Source organism: Lutjanus erythropterus, chromosome 18 (assembly GCF_056507025.1).
Source record: "Lutjanus erythropterus isolate fLutEry1 chromosome 18, fLutEry1.hap2, whole genome shotgun sequence".
Lineage (NCBI taxonomy): Eukaryota > Metazoa > Chordata > Actinopteri > Lutjaniformes > Lutjanidae > Lutjanus > Lutjanus erythropterus.
In genome coordinates, this window is record NC_139334.1 from 12,756,156 (window position 1) to 12,778,113 (window position 21,958).

At 39.3% G+C, this 21,958-nt stretch overlaps 1 protein-coding gene across 5 annotated transcripts in view; it reads right to left on the reverse strand.

Moving 5' to 3' along the window:
* The window catches only part of evla (Enah/Vasp-like a), a 52,021-nt gene that overhangs the window by 10,497 nt on the left and 19,566 nt on the right, over positions 1 to 21,958 (reverse strand). For 4 of the 5 annotated variants that reach the window (XM_084743228.1, XM_084743227.1, XM_084743225.1 and 1 more), the window contains exons 2-3: positions 9,013 to 9,181; positions 6,955 to 7,135 (exon numbers count right to left, since the gene is read on the reverse strand). In XM_084743228.1, coding sequence (XP_084599354.1) covers positions 6,955 to 7,135; positions 9,013 to 9,181 — 350 coding nt within the window. Of the gene's footprint in view, positions 1 to 4,632; positions 4,853 to 6,954; positions 7,136 to 9,012; positions 9,182 to 21,958 lie in introns of those variants that run through there. The other variant, XM_084743229.1, reaches the window with a different exon arrangement.

Sequence of the window (21,958 nt, forward strand, 5' to 3'; positions counted from 1 at the left end):
ATACACAGAAATATCATGAGAAACTATCATCCAAATAAGAAATTAAAACATATTCAACATGAGCTACAGTACAGTAACACATGAAACTGTTTGGCAATAAAATTCTGTCTATAAAAATTATTCATCAGCACTTAAGTCACTATGTCAACATCATGAAGCTCCCATGAGCCACATGATCACATCTCAGTTTAGCACTTCGCTTGTTGACCAACTACAGACAGTCTTCAGCGGCGACCCCCCCCCCCCCCCCACTGAGTGACAGAGTTAGAGCCTCATTCTGGGCCGGCTATTAACAGGGAGAGCGCTGATCACATATCACCAGAATACCAGTCATTAAACTTCAACGCCCATCGTGACATCAACAACACCCACGGGTGATATTTCCGTTGACTGTGTCTGGAGCATGAGGGTGGCGGGCGGGGCCATGGGGGCAGTCAACACGAGGCAGGGCTCTGGCTGCAAAGTGCAGTTTGAAAAGCTCAGTCTGGATCACATCAAGGGCTGGAAATGACCATTATAACTACATGACTTCTTTTTTTAACGGAATTTAGTGTGATGTAATTTCACTTGAGCCTTTTCACATTCATAGCATTTCTGCAACACGTGTGCTTTTAACTGTTAAAGAGCTTTCCATTCACCTTATTCACACGTTTCAAAATATTCCATTATGTGATAAAGATGAATCTGTCTGTTTGAATAGAGCCGCAATAATTAGTTGATTAATCATTTAGTTGTAAACTATTTATCGCCAACTATTCTGATAATCGACCAATCATTTTGAGTCATTTTGTAAGGAAAAATGTCCAAATCGTCTGATTTTAACTTCTCAAATGTGAATATTATGAAAGTAAACTATAGAAATAAGACTATTTCTGGGTTGTCAGCAAGAAAAAGACATTTTATGGACCAAATAACTAATGAATTTATTGAGAAAACGATCACCAGATTAATTGGTTGTGAAAATTGTTAGCTGCAGCCTTATTTATGAAGGTTTTTGACTAAAATATAACTCCTTTTGCCTCCAAGTCTGTAGTTATTACCTTTAATATCAACCTTCAACTTCATCAGTTAATCACACTTTGATTTGATATCAGCTTTCATACAGTCACCTTACAGGAGACTGAACACTACACAGTACAACACTAATGCACATTTAAAAAAAGTAAATTATAAAAGGGAGTAATATTTATAGAATTTCATTTTCTTCATATTCTAATCCTAAAACAGAATTATGTAATTCTGAGTTACATAAATAAAACTGACATGACTTTTGCTCCAAAACCTTAAAGGATTTTTTGCAGCAGGTTTATATGACACACTTATCCATACTCATTGTATCACCTACAGTAGATGGTGGGTGACACGTCCCCACACTGGAGAAGCAGCAGGAGTACGAGTGTAGGAAGCCAAACAATGTACTGCTGTGGAGAAAGGCCCACGTAAAAAAGAAAAAAAAATACTCTCCAAACCAACCAGACAGTAATTTTACCTTGCACGACACAGGAGTTGCCTGCATTGGTTAGTCTGTTTGTGTAACTGTGTGACCTTGGTGAATCTGAACCATCCCTTTAAAACACCAAAGTAAGACAGTGGTAGTTATGCAACCCCTGTGTTCTGCACAGCAAAATGACTGTTTTTGAGTTTGGTGGCTTTGGGGAAAGCGATACTTGGCTTGTATAACAGTGGTTTTCTGTCAGAGAAGGCAGTTTGATGGCAAGGTAATGTGGTGAAAATACTGTAAATATAGCATACACTTAAACTGATGTTCTAGGTGGCTGAAATACTGATGACCCTACCCACAGCAGTACATTGTTTAGCTTCCTACACCTGTACTCCAAACTGGGGGCATGTCAACCATCATCTACCGTAGGTAATACACTGACTATGGATAAGTTCTTCATTCAACCCCACTTGAAACTATTCCTTCAATAACATGCAGTGTTTTTTGCCATCATGCAGTAACAGATTAAACGTGCTAAATGCAGGTATCACTTGCTGATAATGACACACTGCCACAGCTGATCATTCTTTTGTTGTGCTAACTGTAACAAGGAGCACAGAAAAAAAAAAAAAAAAAAAAAGTGAGGTCTTGAAGATGTCTTGTTTCACTCGCTCCTTGACACCCGCCCCCCAAACTCTGCTCGTTAGCTCATGGTAATTATGCGCTTTGCTGGAAAAGCTGCACATTAAATTTAGCAAATATCCTGAGGGTTAGAGGCACAGAAACTCCTTCTTTCCGCAAGAAGAGAGAGGACGCTGGAATAACTGTTTGATTTGATCAGGCTTAATTAAGCCTCTCAGAGCCTCTTTCAGAGCACAATGAACACAACACTAAGAGGGAGTTTGAGCTTGTGGGCTTTGTCAATACAGGCTTTCTGTTGAAGTATCTGCATGGCACACTGTTGTGTTTGTTTGCACCAGCAGCAATATTTGTTGCAGAAACATAAATCTCAAAGAAACCGCTGACTGATATAAAGATATAGCTACAAATTAAACAAAAATAATGTGCTGCATGCACCTGCTGCCTCCCTGGTTCACCTGCCAACAACTGCATTACGTATATTTTCAGGTGAGACTTCGGGGATTCACTCTTATTAACACTTCACAAGCCTGTGTGCAGACATTAATGAGGTAGATGTGAAGGAGAAGTATCTATACGTGTGCGTTTCTACTGCTGATTGGTATACGACTCTGGCTGTTGCCATGGCGAAGGTAAGAGGAAGCCCAGGGAAACGGAGGGCCTGATCAGACTTGTAAGCGTTTTAAGGGAGCTCAGGAGACCACTGGGTGTGTTTCCTGCATGTTTGTTTATCTTAATGTAATCAAAGAAAAATCAATGATTCCTCTCTTGTACTCTGTCATTCTTTCTTTAAACACATACTGAATGCTCCCCTGGTGTTGAATGTGGCCTTTTGATTCTCTTACCTGTCCACAGATGATAATAAGGCTACTGGTGCAGTTTAGGATCACGTGTCTCAGTTACTGAAGTACAAACTTCTGTAGTTCTTTATGGGTAAATCTCCTAGTCAGATTTTCAGGCTCTCTTTCCCCTTTTTTGTACAAAAAAATCATTTAAACAGGCCACTTTTTCTTCTTCAACATGTACTTACTCTTTTAAATGTGGGGTAGGAAGGAAGAAAAAAAAGATAGAGGTATGCTCAGCCACACAGATTTGTATTCATTTTTAAAATTTTTCCTCAAACCTCTTTGGTAAAAAGTTATTTAAAAGAAACCATCTGAGACGTTTAGAGGCGATTTCACTAACAACTCATAGACATCAGAAACTAGACACTGTGTTTTTATAAGGAGTCACAGCCACAATGGTTGGGGACCTCATTTGAAATATAGCAGAGCAAATAAATAACAAAAGATGCTAGACAAGAACAACAAGAAACCATAACTTAGATTAAAAAATGGCAATAAAAATAAGTAAAAGCAAAATAATAAAGCATTAAAAACAAACGTTAATTTAAATGTAAAAGAAACGAATCAACTAAGACAAGAACAACTGGAAGTGCAGTAAGGTCACATTTAAATTTTTAAATTGACCTAAGGATAAAAATGAGTTAAACTTTAGATTGCTCTGCATGTTATTCTAGCCCACAGGTACAAAATAAGAACTCAGTAAGAAAAGCCGGCACTTGCAACATAAACCAGTCATTTAGGCAAATTTGATAAAGGCCCACTTTAATAGACAAGTTTAAAGTAATGTAAGAGCAGTCAGGGCCTCTAAATAAATAAAACCCAGCGTCTATCACACCTTACAGAGAGAGAAGGACACCCAACCATAACATTTAGCTCACAGTGATGAGTACATTAATTATCACCAGTAACAAATCTTAGTGTAGAGTGATAAACAACATCCAAGGGCTTTAGAGTCACAGCTGAGAATGCATGAGTAAAATGACACCATAATCCAAGACTCATTATAATCTATCACATTAACAACGTATTATCTTTTATAGGCTTATCATATGTTTATGTAATGTTAAAAAATGTATAAATTATCCATAAATGTAATGGAAATGTTAAATGTAATTTATAATATAAAGTAGAATATTTCCAGCTGAAATGCAGTTGAATAGAAATACTCAAGTAGAGTACATGGCAGGGTTCAATGTTTATGTTTTGTTGGGTCAGAAATCTTCTTGGTCTTACACGAAATGCTTTTTTCGTAAGCTGTTATCTAAAAACAAAGACTAAAGTTAAGTGTCATATTAAAGCTAAGGCTGTAATGTCTTTAAAATGTCAGAAAACAGTGGAAAATGTCCATACAGGTTTCTTATAGTCTAATGTGATGTCTTTTAACAGCATTGTTTTGTCAGTCCAAACCCCAAAGATATCCAGTTTAATATGAGAAACAGAAGAAAGCAGGAAATCTCCATATTTTAAAATAACATTTTCTGTCATTTCAGCATGAAACATTACTCGATTAATCAGTTACACCTGACGTGTTATTCAACTTGCTCTGGGAAGGCAGGCAATCCTTATTGTTGAGCCCTGCACGTATCTTAAAATTGTACTTTAGTAAATGCATTGAGTCAGTGAGAAAATAGCTGATTCTCACCTTCTGTGACCATGAAAACATGCACGGCCAGTGGCGGACATATTTCTCTACAGCACAGCACTTACTGAGGATGATGATGGCTGAAGAAACCCTTCTGAGGACACCAGGTGAAAACTCTGGAGTCAGCATGATGAGAATCTTATTCAGCACTAATATGATTTCTATGTCACTAGTTTACTTCTTTCAGTAAGAAATACCTTAAAAAACGTGGTTAAATAGGTAAAAAAATATTTCCCAAGAACAGAGACACTTTTGCCGTGCATGACGAGGCCCATGATCCCACATCCAAATGCACCCAAAAAAAGGAGGCTGCTGCCATGTGAGCACAGAGGGGTACGACATCAAGGCTCCATATGGGATATTTTAACCACCAATAGGAGAGTCACAAGGACGGGATGGGATGACACTCACAGATATTCTCTCTCAGTATCTTACACACACACACACACACACACACACACACACACACAGCTTATAAGTAGCACGTAACCAGAGCTGGTCAGGAGCTATTTAGTAAACCAAGAGTAGGTACAAGTTTGGCTTCAAATACAGTTCAGGGTTCAAAATGAATTTATTTAATGTAGAAAAACTACAAATCCACCAGTTTAACTTGTCTTGATTGTGTTGCTGCCCTGCTACACAGTCTTATTTTGAAAAGCTGAAAAAGTAATGCATTGTATAAAAATGAAAATATCTAAATAAATAAGCTTTAAATGAGGACAAATTTCAGTCATCAACCAACCAGCTCCTGATATTGATGTTATTGTGTGGTTCAGTGTGCAGAGTGTAGCTGCAGTACATGTTATCGACCAGCAGAGGGGAGCACAGCTTAGTTAAGCAGTCACACCTCATAGGCTTTGAACACTGCAGTGTTTTGAATGTGGGCAAGTAATCAACAATTTTGATTATTGTGTCACTTAAATGTATTGCTCGAATCACGTTCAAACATGCTTGTGGTGTCTGCATTCAATGTACATCCTGTTTAACAGATCTGAGCAGTAAGTATCCATTAAAGAGCGTCTATGTGGCCAAAACAAACTGAAAACATTCAAAACTATGTGGATTATTTGATTGTGGTTACCTCCTGACATTCTTTTGAGAGCAAAAAATAGACTTAGACGACAGTTGAAGGCAGTGGGTTGTAAACTGAACCAGAATCTATTTACAGAGATAGTTCAGACTTATTTGAAGTGGGGATGTATGAGGTACGTGTGTATTACCTACATTTGATAGTGGTCGGCATGCCACGTTTGGAGAAGCAGCTGGAGTACCGGTGTAGGAAGCAATGCAATGTACTGCTGTGGACAGAGACAGCAGCAAAATGTATTTTATCCACCTAAAAAAGGCCCATCTTAAAAAATCAATATTAGTTCAAGTGTACACTATACTTAGAACATTTTCGCCACGTTACCTGGCTGTCTGACAGCCTGTTCCAATGGAAAACTGCTGCTACTATGTCAAATCTCTTTCTCTCCAAAACCACCAAACTCCTCTGGAAAAATCACCAGTTTTACCGAGCAGAACATCACAGTTGCTGGTCTACTGCTGCCTCGATCTTTTCAGTCTGTTTGTGTTATTGTGTGACATCTGTGAATCCAAACCATTGCAAACAGTCTGGTCACACAATAACACAAACTAACTAATTGATCAAAGCAGTGTTAGACCAGCAACTGTCATATTCTGCTGAGTAAAATGAGTCATTTTGCCTATGGAGTTTGGTTGGTTTGAAGAGAGCGATATTTAGTTTATATAACAGCTGCTTCCCATGGGAAAAGGATTTCTGACAGCATGGTTATGTGGTGAAAACACTCTAAATACCATGTTCACTTAAACTGATTTTGATTTTTTTAGGTGGATAAAATACATTTTACTGCTGACTCTGTCCACAGCTGTACGTTGCTTAGCTTCCTACACCACTACTGCCGCTGCTTCTCCAAACTAGAGCTGTGTCAACTGTCAATAGATGTAATAGTAGATGTTATAGTAAGTAATACACTGGTTATGGATAAGTACCTCATACAAGCCCACTGCAAATAATCCCTTTAAACAGATTTAGGTTAAAATTACAACTGACTCCCTTTAACGGCCATCTGTGATCAATTTAAGTCCAAATAATCCACATAGTTTTGAATGTTTTGACCACGTGGACTTTGGATAAAGACTTCATACAATTCCACTTCAAAAAAAAATCTTAACTGTTCCTTAAAGAGTCAGAAACTCATTTCTCATTGAGATGAGCCATTTAATTTGACTCAGACGTTCATAAACTGTCTCACGAGCTGCCAGGAAATCAAATATAAATCTGTGCCTCATAAAAAGGTGATAGAGTGGACTCTGTAATTAAAAACCAAAATGATTAATTCATAGCATATCTGATGAACCCTTACCTCCACTGTCAGGTGAGCTGAGGACATTGAGGGCGAACAGCATGGCGTTGGAGAAGGTGGTGGCCTCCTCCTTACTGGCAAAGTTCAGCCCATAGACCTGGCGGGCGTCACGCCACTGATGGAAGGTCGGGGTGGCCTGATTGTATTTCAGGCCCTTCACTATGGAGTAGTTGATCACCACCTTCAATAAGAGACGGGAAATGAAGCTGTGATTTAAAATCTTATGTAGATTTGATAATGTGCAACTGGCTGGTCACTCGTGAGGGAAGACATGTTGGTGAAATATTTTACTCCGTGTACTTCAACAGTTGGTACTGAGCGACAGTGAATGAGATTCTTACTCATTTTCTCCCACATGTTTTATCAGCTCTTTGGAGATTTAACACCAGTGTCCCTCTGCTCCCCTCTATGATTTTCTAACCTCAACGGTACCTGTGTTCCCAAGGGCTCCCATGAAAACCCAACAAAAAAACAGCATAACGTCTAATGAGGATAATTTCCACACTACAGCACTTAAATACTGTTCAAAACGGGGTCTATATGTATTCTCATGGTATAAATTTCTTATATTATATTAAGTAACTAACAGACCAGAAGTGGACTTTTTCAACTGTTTTCAATCATGAACAACAGCAGCCATTTCGACATGAAATAGAATAAACACAGATGTTACCCATGAGGGTGCTGCTATTGTGCATATTGGTTCACTGGAAAGGCTCTGTGACACTAAATGGAACAGGACCTTAATTAATCATCATTTGTAACACCTGTGTTTACTTGACTATGTCATGTCAACATGGCTGCTGTGAAAAATGTCTATCGGCATCGAGTTCTGGGCCTAAAACAGACAGAGCCAGGGTTTACTCTAACATCACCATCTTGCATTTTCAACAATCTTATTAGATTAAATCCGTCGTAAAAACAGGACACAAATTTGTGCGCTGACAAATTCCTAAAAAACAAAATGTGCCACATGAAGAAGCAACTCTTCTCCTTACGGTTGCTCGCTGTCCCAAATGAGCTTCAGATATGTTCCATACATTAATGAGTATCTGACCAGATTTCCCTGCTAAATAAATGCCAACAACAATGCCTATCTCATGCATTTACCGTAGCAAAGAAATTTGTTTTAATGTTCTGAGAGAAAGTAGGTCCCCTCTGTCAAACTATGGATGAAATAAATTGTAAACCTCTCTCACGTAGAGAGAATAGGATTGGCAATATTAAACAGTCTGATTCATTTTAACAGGATATGACATCCTGGTCTACATGACACTGATAACTCAAACTGAATAGCTGTCTAATACTGATGCCTGTCTTTGGAGTGAACCAGTGTAAAGTCCTGGGAAAGAAACGGGGGTTAGGACAAAGAGGTAGTTATGTACATGTTTGTATTTGTTTATTCATTTGTTTTATCTATGCAGGAATGAATTCGTAATGCTGACTGTTTTCCACGGCTGCTTAGTGTATGAAAGAAATTTAAACTGACAGATTACTAATGAGGCATGAACATGTTGCACTTTGAGTAAAGGCACAAACGTTATTTTTTTCAGCTGGATAACATGCTGAAACTCTCAGTCTTGATTACGACTGAGAGACTTCATGGAAACAACAGACACAGACGCCTCAAATCAGCCAAAGATCATCGTTCAGTGTAATCAAATCCAAATTGAATGGCTGCCATGTGATATTGTCAATGCACAGTATTTTAATCCTCACATGTGCAACTCTCTGTAATCATACCAGCTTGATTTGCACAAACGCTCTCTAATTGTTAACATGGGAATTTTTTCCACCTTTACCAGGAATGCAGCATAAGCACTGTGCATTAAATATAAACCACGAAGGGTCGTTAAAAGTTATTATGGGAAATGTATGAAATTCATCAGTCCTGAAATCCACGAAGCATCAAACACTTGCGATAATTAGCATGTATCTGAGGGAGACGTGGGGAGATTATATGCAGTATATGTACACTTGGCAGCTCCAGAAGTCTAATCAGAAATGTCCTCTCATCAGCCGAAGTGAGATACTGATTATTTGTCCAGCGTCTCTCACCTGCTGGTCCTGCAGTTTGACGCCCACCACTCTGAAGGTGTTGTTGGCAGTGTTGTGGTAGATGTTGATGCGGCTGAAGCCCTGCTGGCCAGGCTTGATGGGCACCCACTTCTTACTGGCATCGTCGTAGACCATCACCGAGGCCCGCGCCTGGCAGATACTCTGTTCACTGAGGGAAGAGAGACAGAACGTTAAGAAAAGACCCCAGTCAAAAACTGAATTGTTCTGTTGACTGTGGAGACACATTCAGAAATCTAGTTAATTTAGTTTCTTTTATTGGCTGAAATGTGTTACTGTAATTCTCTGACAATAATAATAATTTTATCAAAGGTAAAGCACTGATCATTTTCTTGGCATTTAAGGTACAAATGCTTCTGTATCGTGATGTTTCCGATTCTGTTCTCCAAGTGAAATAAGATTAACAGTACCTGCTGTATCCTGCTGTTGCTAGCTTGCTAATTAATGAATCCTATCTCTGTGCTGCTAAATATTGAAGATTGATTGATGGTTGGATGTCATGATATTACTGGATGAAACTGGTTGATTCCAGAAGCACAAATCATGTTTTATTTTACAGGAAGATAATGGTGATGTGATCTAAAAGGGCTAAAAGTTTTTTTTTTTATTATTTAATCTCAACTTTAACAACATAATGTGTTTTAGTCAGAAAAGCACTAACAAAAATCTAGACCCAGAATCATATCAGTCTCAGTAATAATGAATGGAAACAGAAGGATTCCAAATGTTTTTGAGGGTCACGTTTAAATGACTCTCTCTCTCTCCACATTAATATTTTCTAATGCACACAAAAAAATTGTTATCATTGCATTTATGTAAAACAAATCCACACGTAAAGAAGAAAGTTGACAAATGTGTCACAAATCTTTCTTGATTTAAATAAATGTAGTAGAAATCAAAACATACATATTTGAAAGTACGTGCATTGTTTTAAATCAAAAACTTATTAGGATATCAAAATACTGTTTCCTTACATTTATATACAAACTGTTAATCCTGCAGTTACTGGGTTTGGAGGGCGTAACAGAATACAAGTAACAGAATACAATATTTAAAATTACCTGGCCAATCAGATGGTTTCTTTCAACCGTCACATACAAATATTTTCAAGGGTATCATTTAATATTTGAAAGAAGAAATATTTGTGTGTTTATCATCAATACATCTGTGAACCTTATATTTTTACAAGTGGGTTTATTTTACATTTACATGCAAAAACTATTTCCTGTGCACTGAAAAACATTTGTGGACAGTCATTATATATAATTCACAAAATACATCTGTGAATTCTTCTTTGTGCTTCATTAATATTGAAACTGATCTGAATCCAAATCCAAAAGTCTCACAGGAGTTCACAGATGAAGTGAAGTGAAGTGTAGTGTTCAAATTTTACTTGCCAGGATTTTTTTTTTCTGTTATAGACATACAAAGTATTATGTCCTGGCCTTTGAAAAAGAATCATAAAAGAAGCATTTATGTGAAACAAAGTTGAGCGATGAGGCTAACAGAGCAGAAAACAACTGGAAAATGGGCAGGATTTGTTTCTTAAATTTAACATAACATTGTATTATTGAGATGTTTGACTGCTCTGCTACTTCTGACACTGTTACCATTGACCAGAATAGTGTGAATGTGATGGTGGTCAATAAAAGGAAACCAGTGAAACAGAGTTAGTGTGTCATTATCTGGTTAGCTGAGGGGTCAGTGGGGAGCCACACCTCTCTGCAACTCCCACTACAAGCCACCACATCAGGAGCAACGAACTGCCACTGTCGAAATCTGACAGCTTGTGTGAGCCGAGGAGCCATTTTTAAATGCTATAAACAAGACCTCAACCTAAAAACTGAAGTCTGGAAAATTCCCCTCTCCCTCTGTTCCTTTGCTGTGGTGTGGCTGCATCATTACAGATCACATCTAGAGCTGTTTAGAGGCACTAGCGCAGAAGGGTGTGTGTGATGTGTTGGGTAATAATGACACAGTGTGTTAAAAACGCAAAAAAAGTGTTTGATCAGCAAGCGTGTCGCCAGCTGGAGACTCATTTGGTAAGAAGCAAATTAAAGTCACACGTAACGCACACACACGCAGCTACGAGGAGGAAGCATAAAATAATCATGTTCATAGCCACAGAGCTGAAATTAATTCACCAAAAAGACACATTTGGCCACTGACTTATATGGTTTAGACTAATCACATTACAAAAATATCACACATGAGATGCAGCTGGAGTTTGTAAGACAAGGACCCTTGCATGCTACTACTGTGACCTTAGCGCCATCTGTGCTTGACGGTGTCAAAATTGTGTCCATATGGAAACAGAGAACAGCAGGTGGAGAGGAGATGTGCACGGGTGGAGGTGAAGTTAACTTGCAGAGCCTGTGAAGTGACTAAATGCTTCTCTAATTTTCACTTTCGGCACCTCAGGGACCGACTGACTGGCTGTGAGACTGACATTAGCAGCCTGAAGGTGTGAGGGCCGAGGAGAGCAAACCAAAGAACACCGTTGATGTGCTCGCTGACTGACGAGTAGGGTCATGAAATTCCAGTTTTCATGGTGTAAGAGTGGCGGTTCTCTACCAAGACAACATAAAATACCAAGATTAGTGTTGTTTAAGTTATATGGTGTCAGTACCAAATCACTGCATGAAAGTGATCATTTTATAATTACTGTATTATATAATTACTATTATTTTTTCGACTCATCAATAAATTGTTTAATCTATGAAATTTGATTTGATCCAACAAACACTTGAAAAACACAAAGATATTTCATTTACTAACATATATGACAAAGAAAGCAGCTAATTCTCACATCATATCATATCATTTGATTTGTGCTTGAAAAAACTGAAATGATTAACTGATTATCAAAATAGTTACACCTGTAATGATATAATGATACTCATTGTACAATATATAAATATGACTTCAGTCATTTTTGCTGACCTCCATATTACCAACAGTCCAAGCATGTATCTTTTAATTTTTTACATGCTTCTTTTAACGAATTAAAAGTTCATTGCTCTTTGAAAAGGTGTACTAGCATTATTATACTTTTATATTATCAATGACATTATCAATGACATAAAATGTTATTAAAATGACAGTAAAAGTATTCAAGTATTAAAATTACCATTATTCTTGGACAACATATCATCCATCAAAACTAATAATTGTGACGGGCCTAAAAATAGTTGACAAATTGATTAATTGTTAATTTCATATAACCTGTTATTGTCTTCTTGAGATTTAATACATTTTTAATAAGGCAAAGATTGTGCCCTACAACTACATTTTACATCCATTATTAGGTCACATTTTACTTAACAATAATATCTGAGACTTAGGAATGATACAGTGGAGACATGAATGACCCAGTTAGAGAGGTTTCCGAGCAGCACAATAGTTACTGTATAACACAAAATAAAAGCAGTGCTTGAGAGCATGAAAACAGCCAGAAACAGTGACAAGGAACCAAAAGTATGATGAATTGCTCTGAGAGCCTGAAGTGAATGAGATTATACGGTGTAGGATCCCCCTAGCAATTTAGTACAATTACTTTAACAATAAAAATGGCAGAAATAATAAAATGAGATACGTGAATAAGCAGATAATACAGGCTTGTTCCCTGAGGACGGCGGTAACATTCAAATACCTCCCCCTCCCTTTGACAACCTTTCCTTCGATGTGGCGCTCTGCAGGAGGAAGTCAGCGTGACACCTGAGAGACCCTCGACCCCCGGATCGCTCGAACACATGATTCAGTCTCAGCCGGCTTCCTCTCACTTTCCTGCCATCATCTGCTCTCCGGTTCCCTTGCGGTGGTCTGAACAGCCTCAAATAACTCAGCAGTGATGAGACACCAGAGCTTCACACAAATGCTGCATATCTTCTCCAATAAAATTTTTTTTTTTTTTTTGTTTTAAGGTTCTGAGAATGACACAGACACGTCGTAATGTGGTCGTTTGATGCCCTTCATATTTTGCATTTGAAACACAGTGATATTTAATGCATTTTGGGTGAAGTCCTCTTACAGTTTACTGAGTAATTCAGAATGAAACACGTCACAGGTTTCCAGAGCTAAAAAATTATTTCACAGAAACATACTTTCATTCGCAGTTTTTTCATTTATCTAAAAGTCATCCTGCTGAGTCGGCATTGCCACGCCCTCTTCTGGGGGAAAACCCATAGTTTCATATAATGGGAGAGAGAGAGAGAGGAAAATGCTGCGAAGCTGCTGTGTAGCAGGTTGTATAAGCAATAAACATACATGTCCATCAATATCCCTGATTCCTCATCCCTCCTCGAAAGGAAAAGATCCAAAAGAAGAGCAGTAAGAACCATAATTGTCACTACTGACGTCTCTGACTTAACCTCAGACTGGCTTCGGTCAACAGTTGTCTATTGACAGAAACTGTTAACTCAACATGAATTCATACAAACTTGTCAAAACTGTAATTCAAAAACATGTAAAACTGCACTGTTGTTGATGGTATCCCTCTTTTTCAGGCCCCCTAAAAGGTGGCGCAGCGTGGCGTTTACCTGCAGATCTCATGTGTGTCGAAAAGAAAATGGTTAAAAGATGTTGCTGACCTGTAAAAGTCCCATATATGTATATATATATATATATATATATATATGTATATATATATATATACTGTATATAGCCACATCCTTAGTTAGTTAATGATAACAAAATGCTAGCTAAGTCCGTCTAAACGTCAAAATACTTTTGCACTGCAGTGGCAACATTAAGATGAATCTATATATGTCGCCTTTTCAGGTCCCCCAGCAAAACATCTTTTAATTATCTTCAAAATATGCAGCATATCTAAGAGCAGGAAACAGTAAAGGAGAAAGTTAACTGAGGAACCAATGTTTTTGTTATTAGCGTGAAAAGGGGTGAGTCCTAGGAAGAGTCAATTGCGATTATTTTGACTGATATTGCAATTGCAATATTATTTGCAATATTAGAGGGAATGATCGTTTTTACATTATTATTTTCACTGACAAACATTAAGATGATTATGGTGTTATTTTTGTGTGGATCTGTGTTTTCTTAAGTCTGTAGAATATAACATATAGGCAAGGATCAACAACGTTTCATTTATAAATGGTATTTTGACATATGCTTCACCTTCAACAAGTACTGTGCCTCCTGTGATTTGAAAATTGCAATAGGCCATACTGCGATTTCAGCAAATTGCTAATTAATTGTTCGTCCCTACATGACAGGTGTCTACAGATGTTCCAGGCAACAATATCAGAAATAGCATTAACAGCACAGCAACATGATGTCACTCCTCGGGGCGAAGCCTTTAAAGCTCACTTGACAGATGGATTTCAACAACAACTCCTATGATTACAACCAGCCTCCCTCTGTCCTATATCCATCATTCCCCACTGCACAACTGCTGTCAAGTTAACCAGCAGCAATATCATATCAAAGATTTCGAAACACTGTTTATTTAGGACAATGATTCCAGCACAGAGACATTTTGTAAAACTGGCAAAAGCAAGACAAAAGTGAGTCTGGATGCAGATGCTGATGCCTTGAAAATGGTTACACAATCAATATCCTCCATCTAGGGACAAACAGGAACTTGAAAATCAAACAGGAAACACATCTGTCATTTACACAAGCAAATGTCAGCGCAGAGTTCCTCAAATACATTCAATCTGACCTCAACAATTCACTCCAGATAAAAACAAACCTCTTGCTGGATAGCTCTGACGTAGCAAGATTAATAAAAGTAAAGTGGAAAACAATAATTAATCTCATCACTGATAAGCAGGCTGGAGGATAAAGCAATCTGAAAAGTTCACTGCCTCTACACTCAAGGAGACCCTCCCATTCTGGATGCAAAACCATGAGGGATAACTACAGACATCATGTTTCCTACATCTCTAAATAAGTTAAACAGACTCTCTAATCACATAACAGACACTTGTCTCCACTTCAGAGAGCCGACAGACCACCAGAGTCTCGCTGGGAGAAGGAGAGAGAGGGGAGGAGGGAGGTGGCTGCATCTCTCTGATGGATCTTCTTACAAAAACAGGCCCTATTTCTGGAGCAGTTTGGGCCAGAGGGATGGAGTGCCTCCAGCTCCACGGTTTCAGTTCTCCTCAAGCAGTCAGAAATAAAGCGGCCGTCTCGACTATTCCTTCTTTGCATACAGTATGTTGCTCAATGGATCATGGGATGCAAAGAAAAAGAAGAAGAGAAAGAGCATGGAGCTCTGGCTGAGACAGTGTCTCCGAGTTAGCTCCTTAACTGAAGTCCTAAAAGAGACCTTCACAGAGCCGCTCAGCTAATTTCAGTGAAGAAAAAGGACTTCTTCTCACTTCTGACGGCATGCTAAATGCTTCTGTGTGTGATCCAGTTACTGAGGGTGGCAGACCATCTCTAGGTCACATGACAAAGAGGAGACAAGGCACAATAGAGCACATGATAGCTGCTTCTACAGACAAAAAAAAAATCTAAAGGCCCATTTTGTTCAAACGCTTCATACTTTTGAGCTGGACCAAAAAAAAAAGGGTGATTGAACAGAGAGATGACAGAGATGAGAGGCAAAGAAAACAGAGTGACTCTGTGTTTGTGATGAAGGGACAGCAGGCGATATGGCATAATCTGAGAAAGGTCAGTTATTGCTGAAAATCACAATCAGTGACATTAAAATAACGTGATGAATCAAACTGATGCTCAGAGCAGGAACGTGCATAACAGCAAGAACTGAAGGTCAAATTAAAGAACAAGAACACATTATGTCAGAGTAGACATTATAGAAGACACCTTTTGTCAAAGAGAATTTCAGTGATTAAATAAATAAACTAAAATTAATGTTTCTAAATGGCACTTCTGTTGATGGTAAATGACAAGCAATGAGTGACAAAAACAAGAGAGTATCAGTGGAAGATGACAGAAATTCATCCCTACTCTGTATAGTTGATTTACGACTGCAATAGACCCTTTTCACAGCAGACATTCTGAATTGTCAAAGCAGGAAAAGCGCAGGTGGAATTAATAACATTAACGGTGGCTCCATTCCATTAAGTGTCCCAGTAAGTCATGTCAGTGAGTGAGCAAGCACAATACCAGAGCCCAGGGACCGGCTCGTCTAAATGGAGAGCAGCCATCTTTAATGTCATTAATTCCACCTGTGCTTTTCTCACCGTGTCAAAATATCTGTGGTGAAAAATGACTATCGCCGATTTCTTTGACACTTGGAGGCAGCAGACAACACAACATCAGGACTGGGTATCAACAACTGGTCCCAATATGGCACCCACTACTAAACAAAAGGTACTGACCAGACCAAATCACAACAAAGGTTTTGGTACCTCATTTAAGGCTAAAAACATGGTGTAAATGACATCATTCAAGTCAACTTGGCATGTCAGGGCTTTAGGAAACTTGGATTACACCAGACGAGAAGTAAGAAGGCATTTTATGTTTTTTTAAATTGTTTTTTTTCCATTTGAAAAGTGGTCATCATTCACTTAAAATGTTTTGGAACATTCTGCAGTGCTGAGAGTTCTGTGGACTAAAAAACTAAACCCAACCTTCAGTCATCACGAGGGTAAGTAAATAATGACTGAATTTTCATTTTTGAGTGAACTATTCCTTTAAACTGTCAGACATGGCTTCGCTAATTAATATTACACTGACCACATGCTACAGGCCTAAAGCTACATGGTCTAAAGAGTGGCTGTACTTCACCCAAAAGGATTCCAACACTAGCGCCATTATAAAAGTATAATTTTAGCACTGGTACTGGAAAAAAACCCAGTACTGACATATTATAACAGGCACATCCAGACTATTCCACAAAGGGCCGAGTGGCTGCATGTTTTCCCTCCAACCAACCAACAGCACACCTGACTCGAATAATCAGCTGTTTGAAGACTGAAATCAGTTGATTAAATGAGTGAAGCCTGGTGTGCTCCGGCTTGGTAGGAACAAAAACCTCCAGCCACGTGGCCCTTTATAGAATAGTTTGGTCTTATAAAGTTAACATTATCATTGATTGGAATCGTGTGTCTGGTCACCTGTCGAATTTAAGTGAATTTATTCACTCAACTTTTAGCTCTGCTTTGGTCTCCATCATCTTCTGACAGACATGTTTGTCCTGATGACTGCTAAATCCTCCACTATGTTTGCTTTTGTCTGCTGTTTGGTGCTGACTAGGTAGCTTTCATCTTGCTTTTTTTGTAGAGAACAGATCTGTGCTGCTGCTGCTGCTAAATGTCACGGCCATGGGAACCATTAGTGTGAATCAAAACAGTGTAGTTGTAATACACCCCTCTTCCACAGAGGCCCTTGCACTGCTGTGTTTCTACAGTAGTGCAGAACGGAAAAACCAACCAGTTTTGCAATCACCGTAGATTCATGCTTCATGCTTGAAAGAAGCTGGTGAGACAAGGGGTTTGCCATTTGCAAGATCACCACTAGATGCCACTAAATTCTATACATTGGTCCTTTAAGGCTGTCAGTAGTTTTCCTCTTGTTTATTCTATAGACTCCATCTTTAAAAATGCATAAGCACGTCACCACTACCAGCTTGTGAATTAAAAAAGATACTGTACATTTCTCACACCGCACTGACAGGCTAATGAGACAAGCACAAATATTTAAAATGTTGTTTTTAAAGTCTGCAGCAGCTTGTTTGTTATTTGTTATTAGCAGACAATATATTCGTACTGGTGCGGAGAAAACACATGTATCCTGAATATAAAGTCTGTTTCTTACAAAGGATCAGCTCAACTTGATATTGCCAGCAGCTCCTGTCGGTGCATTTCACCTTGTTTTTGCTGGACTAGGCAGATTTCTCAGCGGAGTCTGAAAAATATTCACCTCAAAAGGCAGCCCGAGAGAGGGGTCGAGGAGAGAAAAGACGAGGCGTACAGAGCACAGAGAGAGAAGGAGATGAATAGACGGCGGAGACAAAAACAAGGGCAGAGAGGATATGAAGGCTTCTGCCACACTGAGCACTTCCTCATGTCAAATAAGCCTCATAGGCGAGCGGTGAAAAGGAGGCCACATTCCCAGGCTTTTGAATTAAGCAAAGCACTTCTCTGCACACATGGTCAGACATATGTGCCCCCCCTCACCCCACCCTCCTCCACACAAATCCTATGCATACACACTCTGAGTGTCACGGCTGTGTGTTTTCAGTCCATTAGCAGAGATCTCAGAGCTGGAAGAAATGATGCCTGAACCTGATCCTGGCCAACAAAGAGCTGTAGACATGATGGGTTCATATTTAGGAACAGTGGTTTAGAGTTTCTGTGAGATTCTGCAGCTTCATGATTAGATCGCTGGATGTATTTAGGCTGGGAAAGTGTTTCCTTGGCACACTGAGAGCGTGGGTCGGGGTGGTGGGGTGTATGCGGAGTTCTCTCTGGGTAGCACCCGAGGGCAGAGCTTCTGTTATCATGGCAATTAGCTTTTGTTGCCGGGGTAATTGTTTCATCCTGCTGGTTCACAGTGGAAGGCACCCGAACAGACCCGAACAAATGATGAGTCATTCAACACAGACTCGCACGGCCGCCTCATGACAGCAGCTCAGATTCGTTAGGCCTTTGTTTCTGTGATGAAAACTAAATGTTAAAAACACGACCAAGCTGAAGGAGAAGTGTGCCATCAGCAAAGGTCGACACATGTTGAACCACCGACACAAAAGTACTGCAGTAAACTGTACAATGACAATGACAGTCATCAGTATGAGAGTCCTTATGGTTCAGTTTTTAGGGAATCTGTCTGTTTTCCCTTAAATTTACCTCTAATGATGAAGTTAGCCTAGCTTAGCTCAATTACAGGACATTCATGGTCTGCAACTTAAACCCAGAGAGTCATTAGGATGCCTTACATTTCTGTACTTTTATGCTGTTTTTAGTCCCAAATTAGTGCGTATTTGCAGTTTTTAATGTGGCTAAACTGTTTAAGTAGTTGTCAGTAGACAAATTTCAAAAGTGTGTCTGCATGTTTAGCTCTAAGGATTCTGAATCTCTGTGGTTTAAAGTTTAGTTTCACTCCTGTGTGTTTGTATTTTCAGGTATCTGCCTTATTTTACTGTTTCATGTTCATTTTCAGCTGGATAGGAGACATCGCAAGTCACCACTGATTAAAACGCAACATTTCCCGATATTGCTGTTTCATAATAAAAGCTTTTAGATAACAAAATATCCAGGGACTTTTATTTATAGGAGGTGATTGTGTTTATCCACTCTCTTACAGACACTTGACTCAAGACAAGCTTGTCATTGGTTAAATATACACTTTCAAGTGGGTGTAAATTCCACTGTGCTGGGCTGATGTGCTGAGGCAAACTCAGTCAAACCAAGAAGCACATGTGTATGCATGGAAAAGGGGAAAAAAGAGTTGTAGAAGTTACTGATAGGTGGCAAGCCTTCATTGCCTCGACCAGAAGAAGGGGCGAAAATTAGCGTGTCCACTTGGGTGTCATTTTTAAGCACAGCTGCTTCTTTATCCAATAGACAGCCAGCTAAACAATACTAATCTAACAGTTTAACATTCAAACTGCATGTAAACACAAAAAAAGAAGCTTCCTTGAGTTCTTCGACACTAGATCAGAGTAGGAAAATATAAAAATCCTCCCAAAACCAAACCTTTTTGTTTGAAAGAATTTGTCTTCAGAAGAATCACCTGCATATAAAACATGTTAAATTAGGGCAATAAAGGGAAATGAGAGAGTCCTAATAGTTCACTGGCTCACAGAGCCTTCTTCACCTCCCCTGTGCCCCCGTCTTTCATGTCAAAGCTGAACTAGCTAATAAGGGCAAAACTGATTCCTAAATAATGAAAGGAGACCTGATAGTTTGATGAAGGCGAACAGAAAATCCTAATTAATCCTTTTCTCAACTGTCACATCAGCCACAGAGACAAAGCAAAGAATTAACCCTGATTATTTGCACCATCTTGGAGGTGCAGCAGCCGATTTGCACAGCGGGTGACAACTTCACGTATCCAATTAATCAATTCATTTCATGCTAATTAACTAGTTTAAAAAAAATCATAACCTCCTGTATGAGGAAAAGCCAGCTGAGAGACTAAAGCAACCCAGAGAGGCTTCCTGTGCAGCCGGAGCGATAATTACACAGTTTTATGCATCCCTGGTTGGTACTAATAGAGACATACAGTGCAGTCAGTGTCAGGGAGGGTTTATAACTCAATCCAAGGTTTGGTAAACAAACAATGGCATCTTTAGGTAGACAGTGTTTATCTCAGCAGAGCAATATGCTGCCACATCTGCAATCTGGCTGTCTGGGCTGGAGAGAGACTAAACTATGTCTAACTCTATACAGTTTAACTTTTATAATAAGGATAATCTAAGTTATTTATCCTGAACATAAGTAGAAATATAAACCAGCTAACCTTGCAGACTGCTGTGAAACGTAAAGCAAAAACAGAATTTCAAGTGGTACTTCAACTCATGGCCTCATCTCGCTGAGATTGAGGCTGTCAGCTCAACGGGAACAGAAATACATAATTATACACCCACACACAGTATATTGTGGTACCCATACTGTATGTACACCCAAAATAACAGCCACTGATATTTTTAGGGAAGGGCCAGCTTAGGCCAACAGCAACAGACAGGCACACATACTCAAACACACTAACAGACACACACATTTGTTTTTTAAAAAAAATACTTTTGACCTCATTGACATAATACAGTCCCTAATCTATAACCCCAGCCTTCACCATCACAAATTAACACCTAACCTACACCTAATTCTTAAAACTTTAACCTTAAAACCAAGTCTTAAAGTCCCCATGAAGTCGAAATCTATGTTGAAGTGTTTTTTTGTTTTTTTTTTAATCACACACATATTGCACTATACATTACCTTTGCGCCACTACCTGGATCATATTTTATGGTTTCTTCTTTGATGCCTGCGCAGCTTCAACTCTTGTTTATTTAACTACAGAGCTTTCCTAATGGAAAGATACCTTTCCATACCAGCTTACTTGTTGCTAAAGTAGCTAACTGTGACTGTTAACTGCTGCTAGTGGGCAACAAGACTGGGCTCAGCAGCCTCCCAGCGAACACAGCCAGTCACCAGGACAAACACAGCCTCCAAAACTGACAAGGAATACAGTACCAAGTTCATGTACTGAGTTTCCTGATGAAAAGATAGCTTTAGCAGCTTACTCATTGCTAAAGTAGCTAACTGTGACTGTTAGCTGCCATTAGCAGACATCAGAACCAGGCAGAGCAGTCTCCCAGCGAACACAACCGGTCACCAGGACGGTCTCCAATACTGTCAGGGAATACAGTACTGGGGTTGTTTAGAGTTTTCTGATGGAAAGATAGCTTTAGCAGCATCTTTAGAAGCTTATTTGTTTCCAAAATGGCTAACTGTAATGGTTAGCTGATATTAGCAGCCAACAGAACTGGGATCAGCAGCCTTCCGGTGAATACAACTGGCCACCAGGACGAACAGTTTCCGATACTGTCAGGGAATACAGCACCAGGGTTGTTTGCGGAGTTTCATGATGGAAAGATAGCTTAAGCTGTTGCTAAAGTAAGTTACCTAACTGCTAACTGTAGTTAGCTCGATTAGCCGGGGTGCTGGGAGCCAAACTCAACAAGAAGACCATCTTGGTACTGTAGGCTTTTCTTTGTGATCAAACCAGTCTCTGAGGCTGTTTTGGTCCCAGTCTGACCATGGTCACTGAGAACTCCCAGTCTGGCAAGAGTCAGATGATGGGACCGCTCTCCCTCCAAGCGCTATATGGACCACTTTAGCTGCATGGCAGGATGAGGGGTGAGGGACTACTGTAAACACCAATCAATGTCTGCGACAAGTCCCTCCCATGTGTTTTACAGGAAACACATAACCAATAAGCACTCAGCTGGCTGTTTCATGGGAACTTTAACCTTGCTTTAAAGTAGCAAGGACCA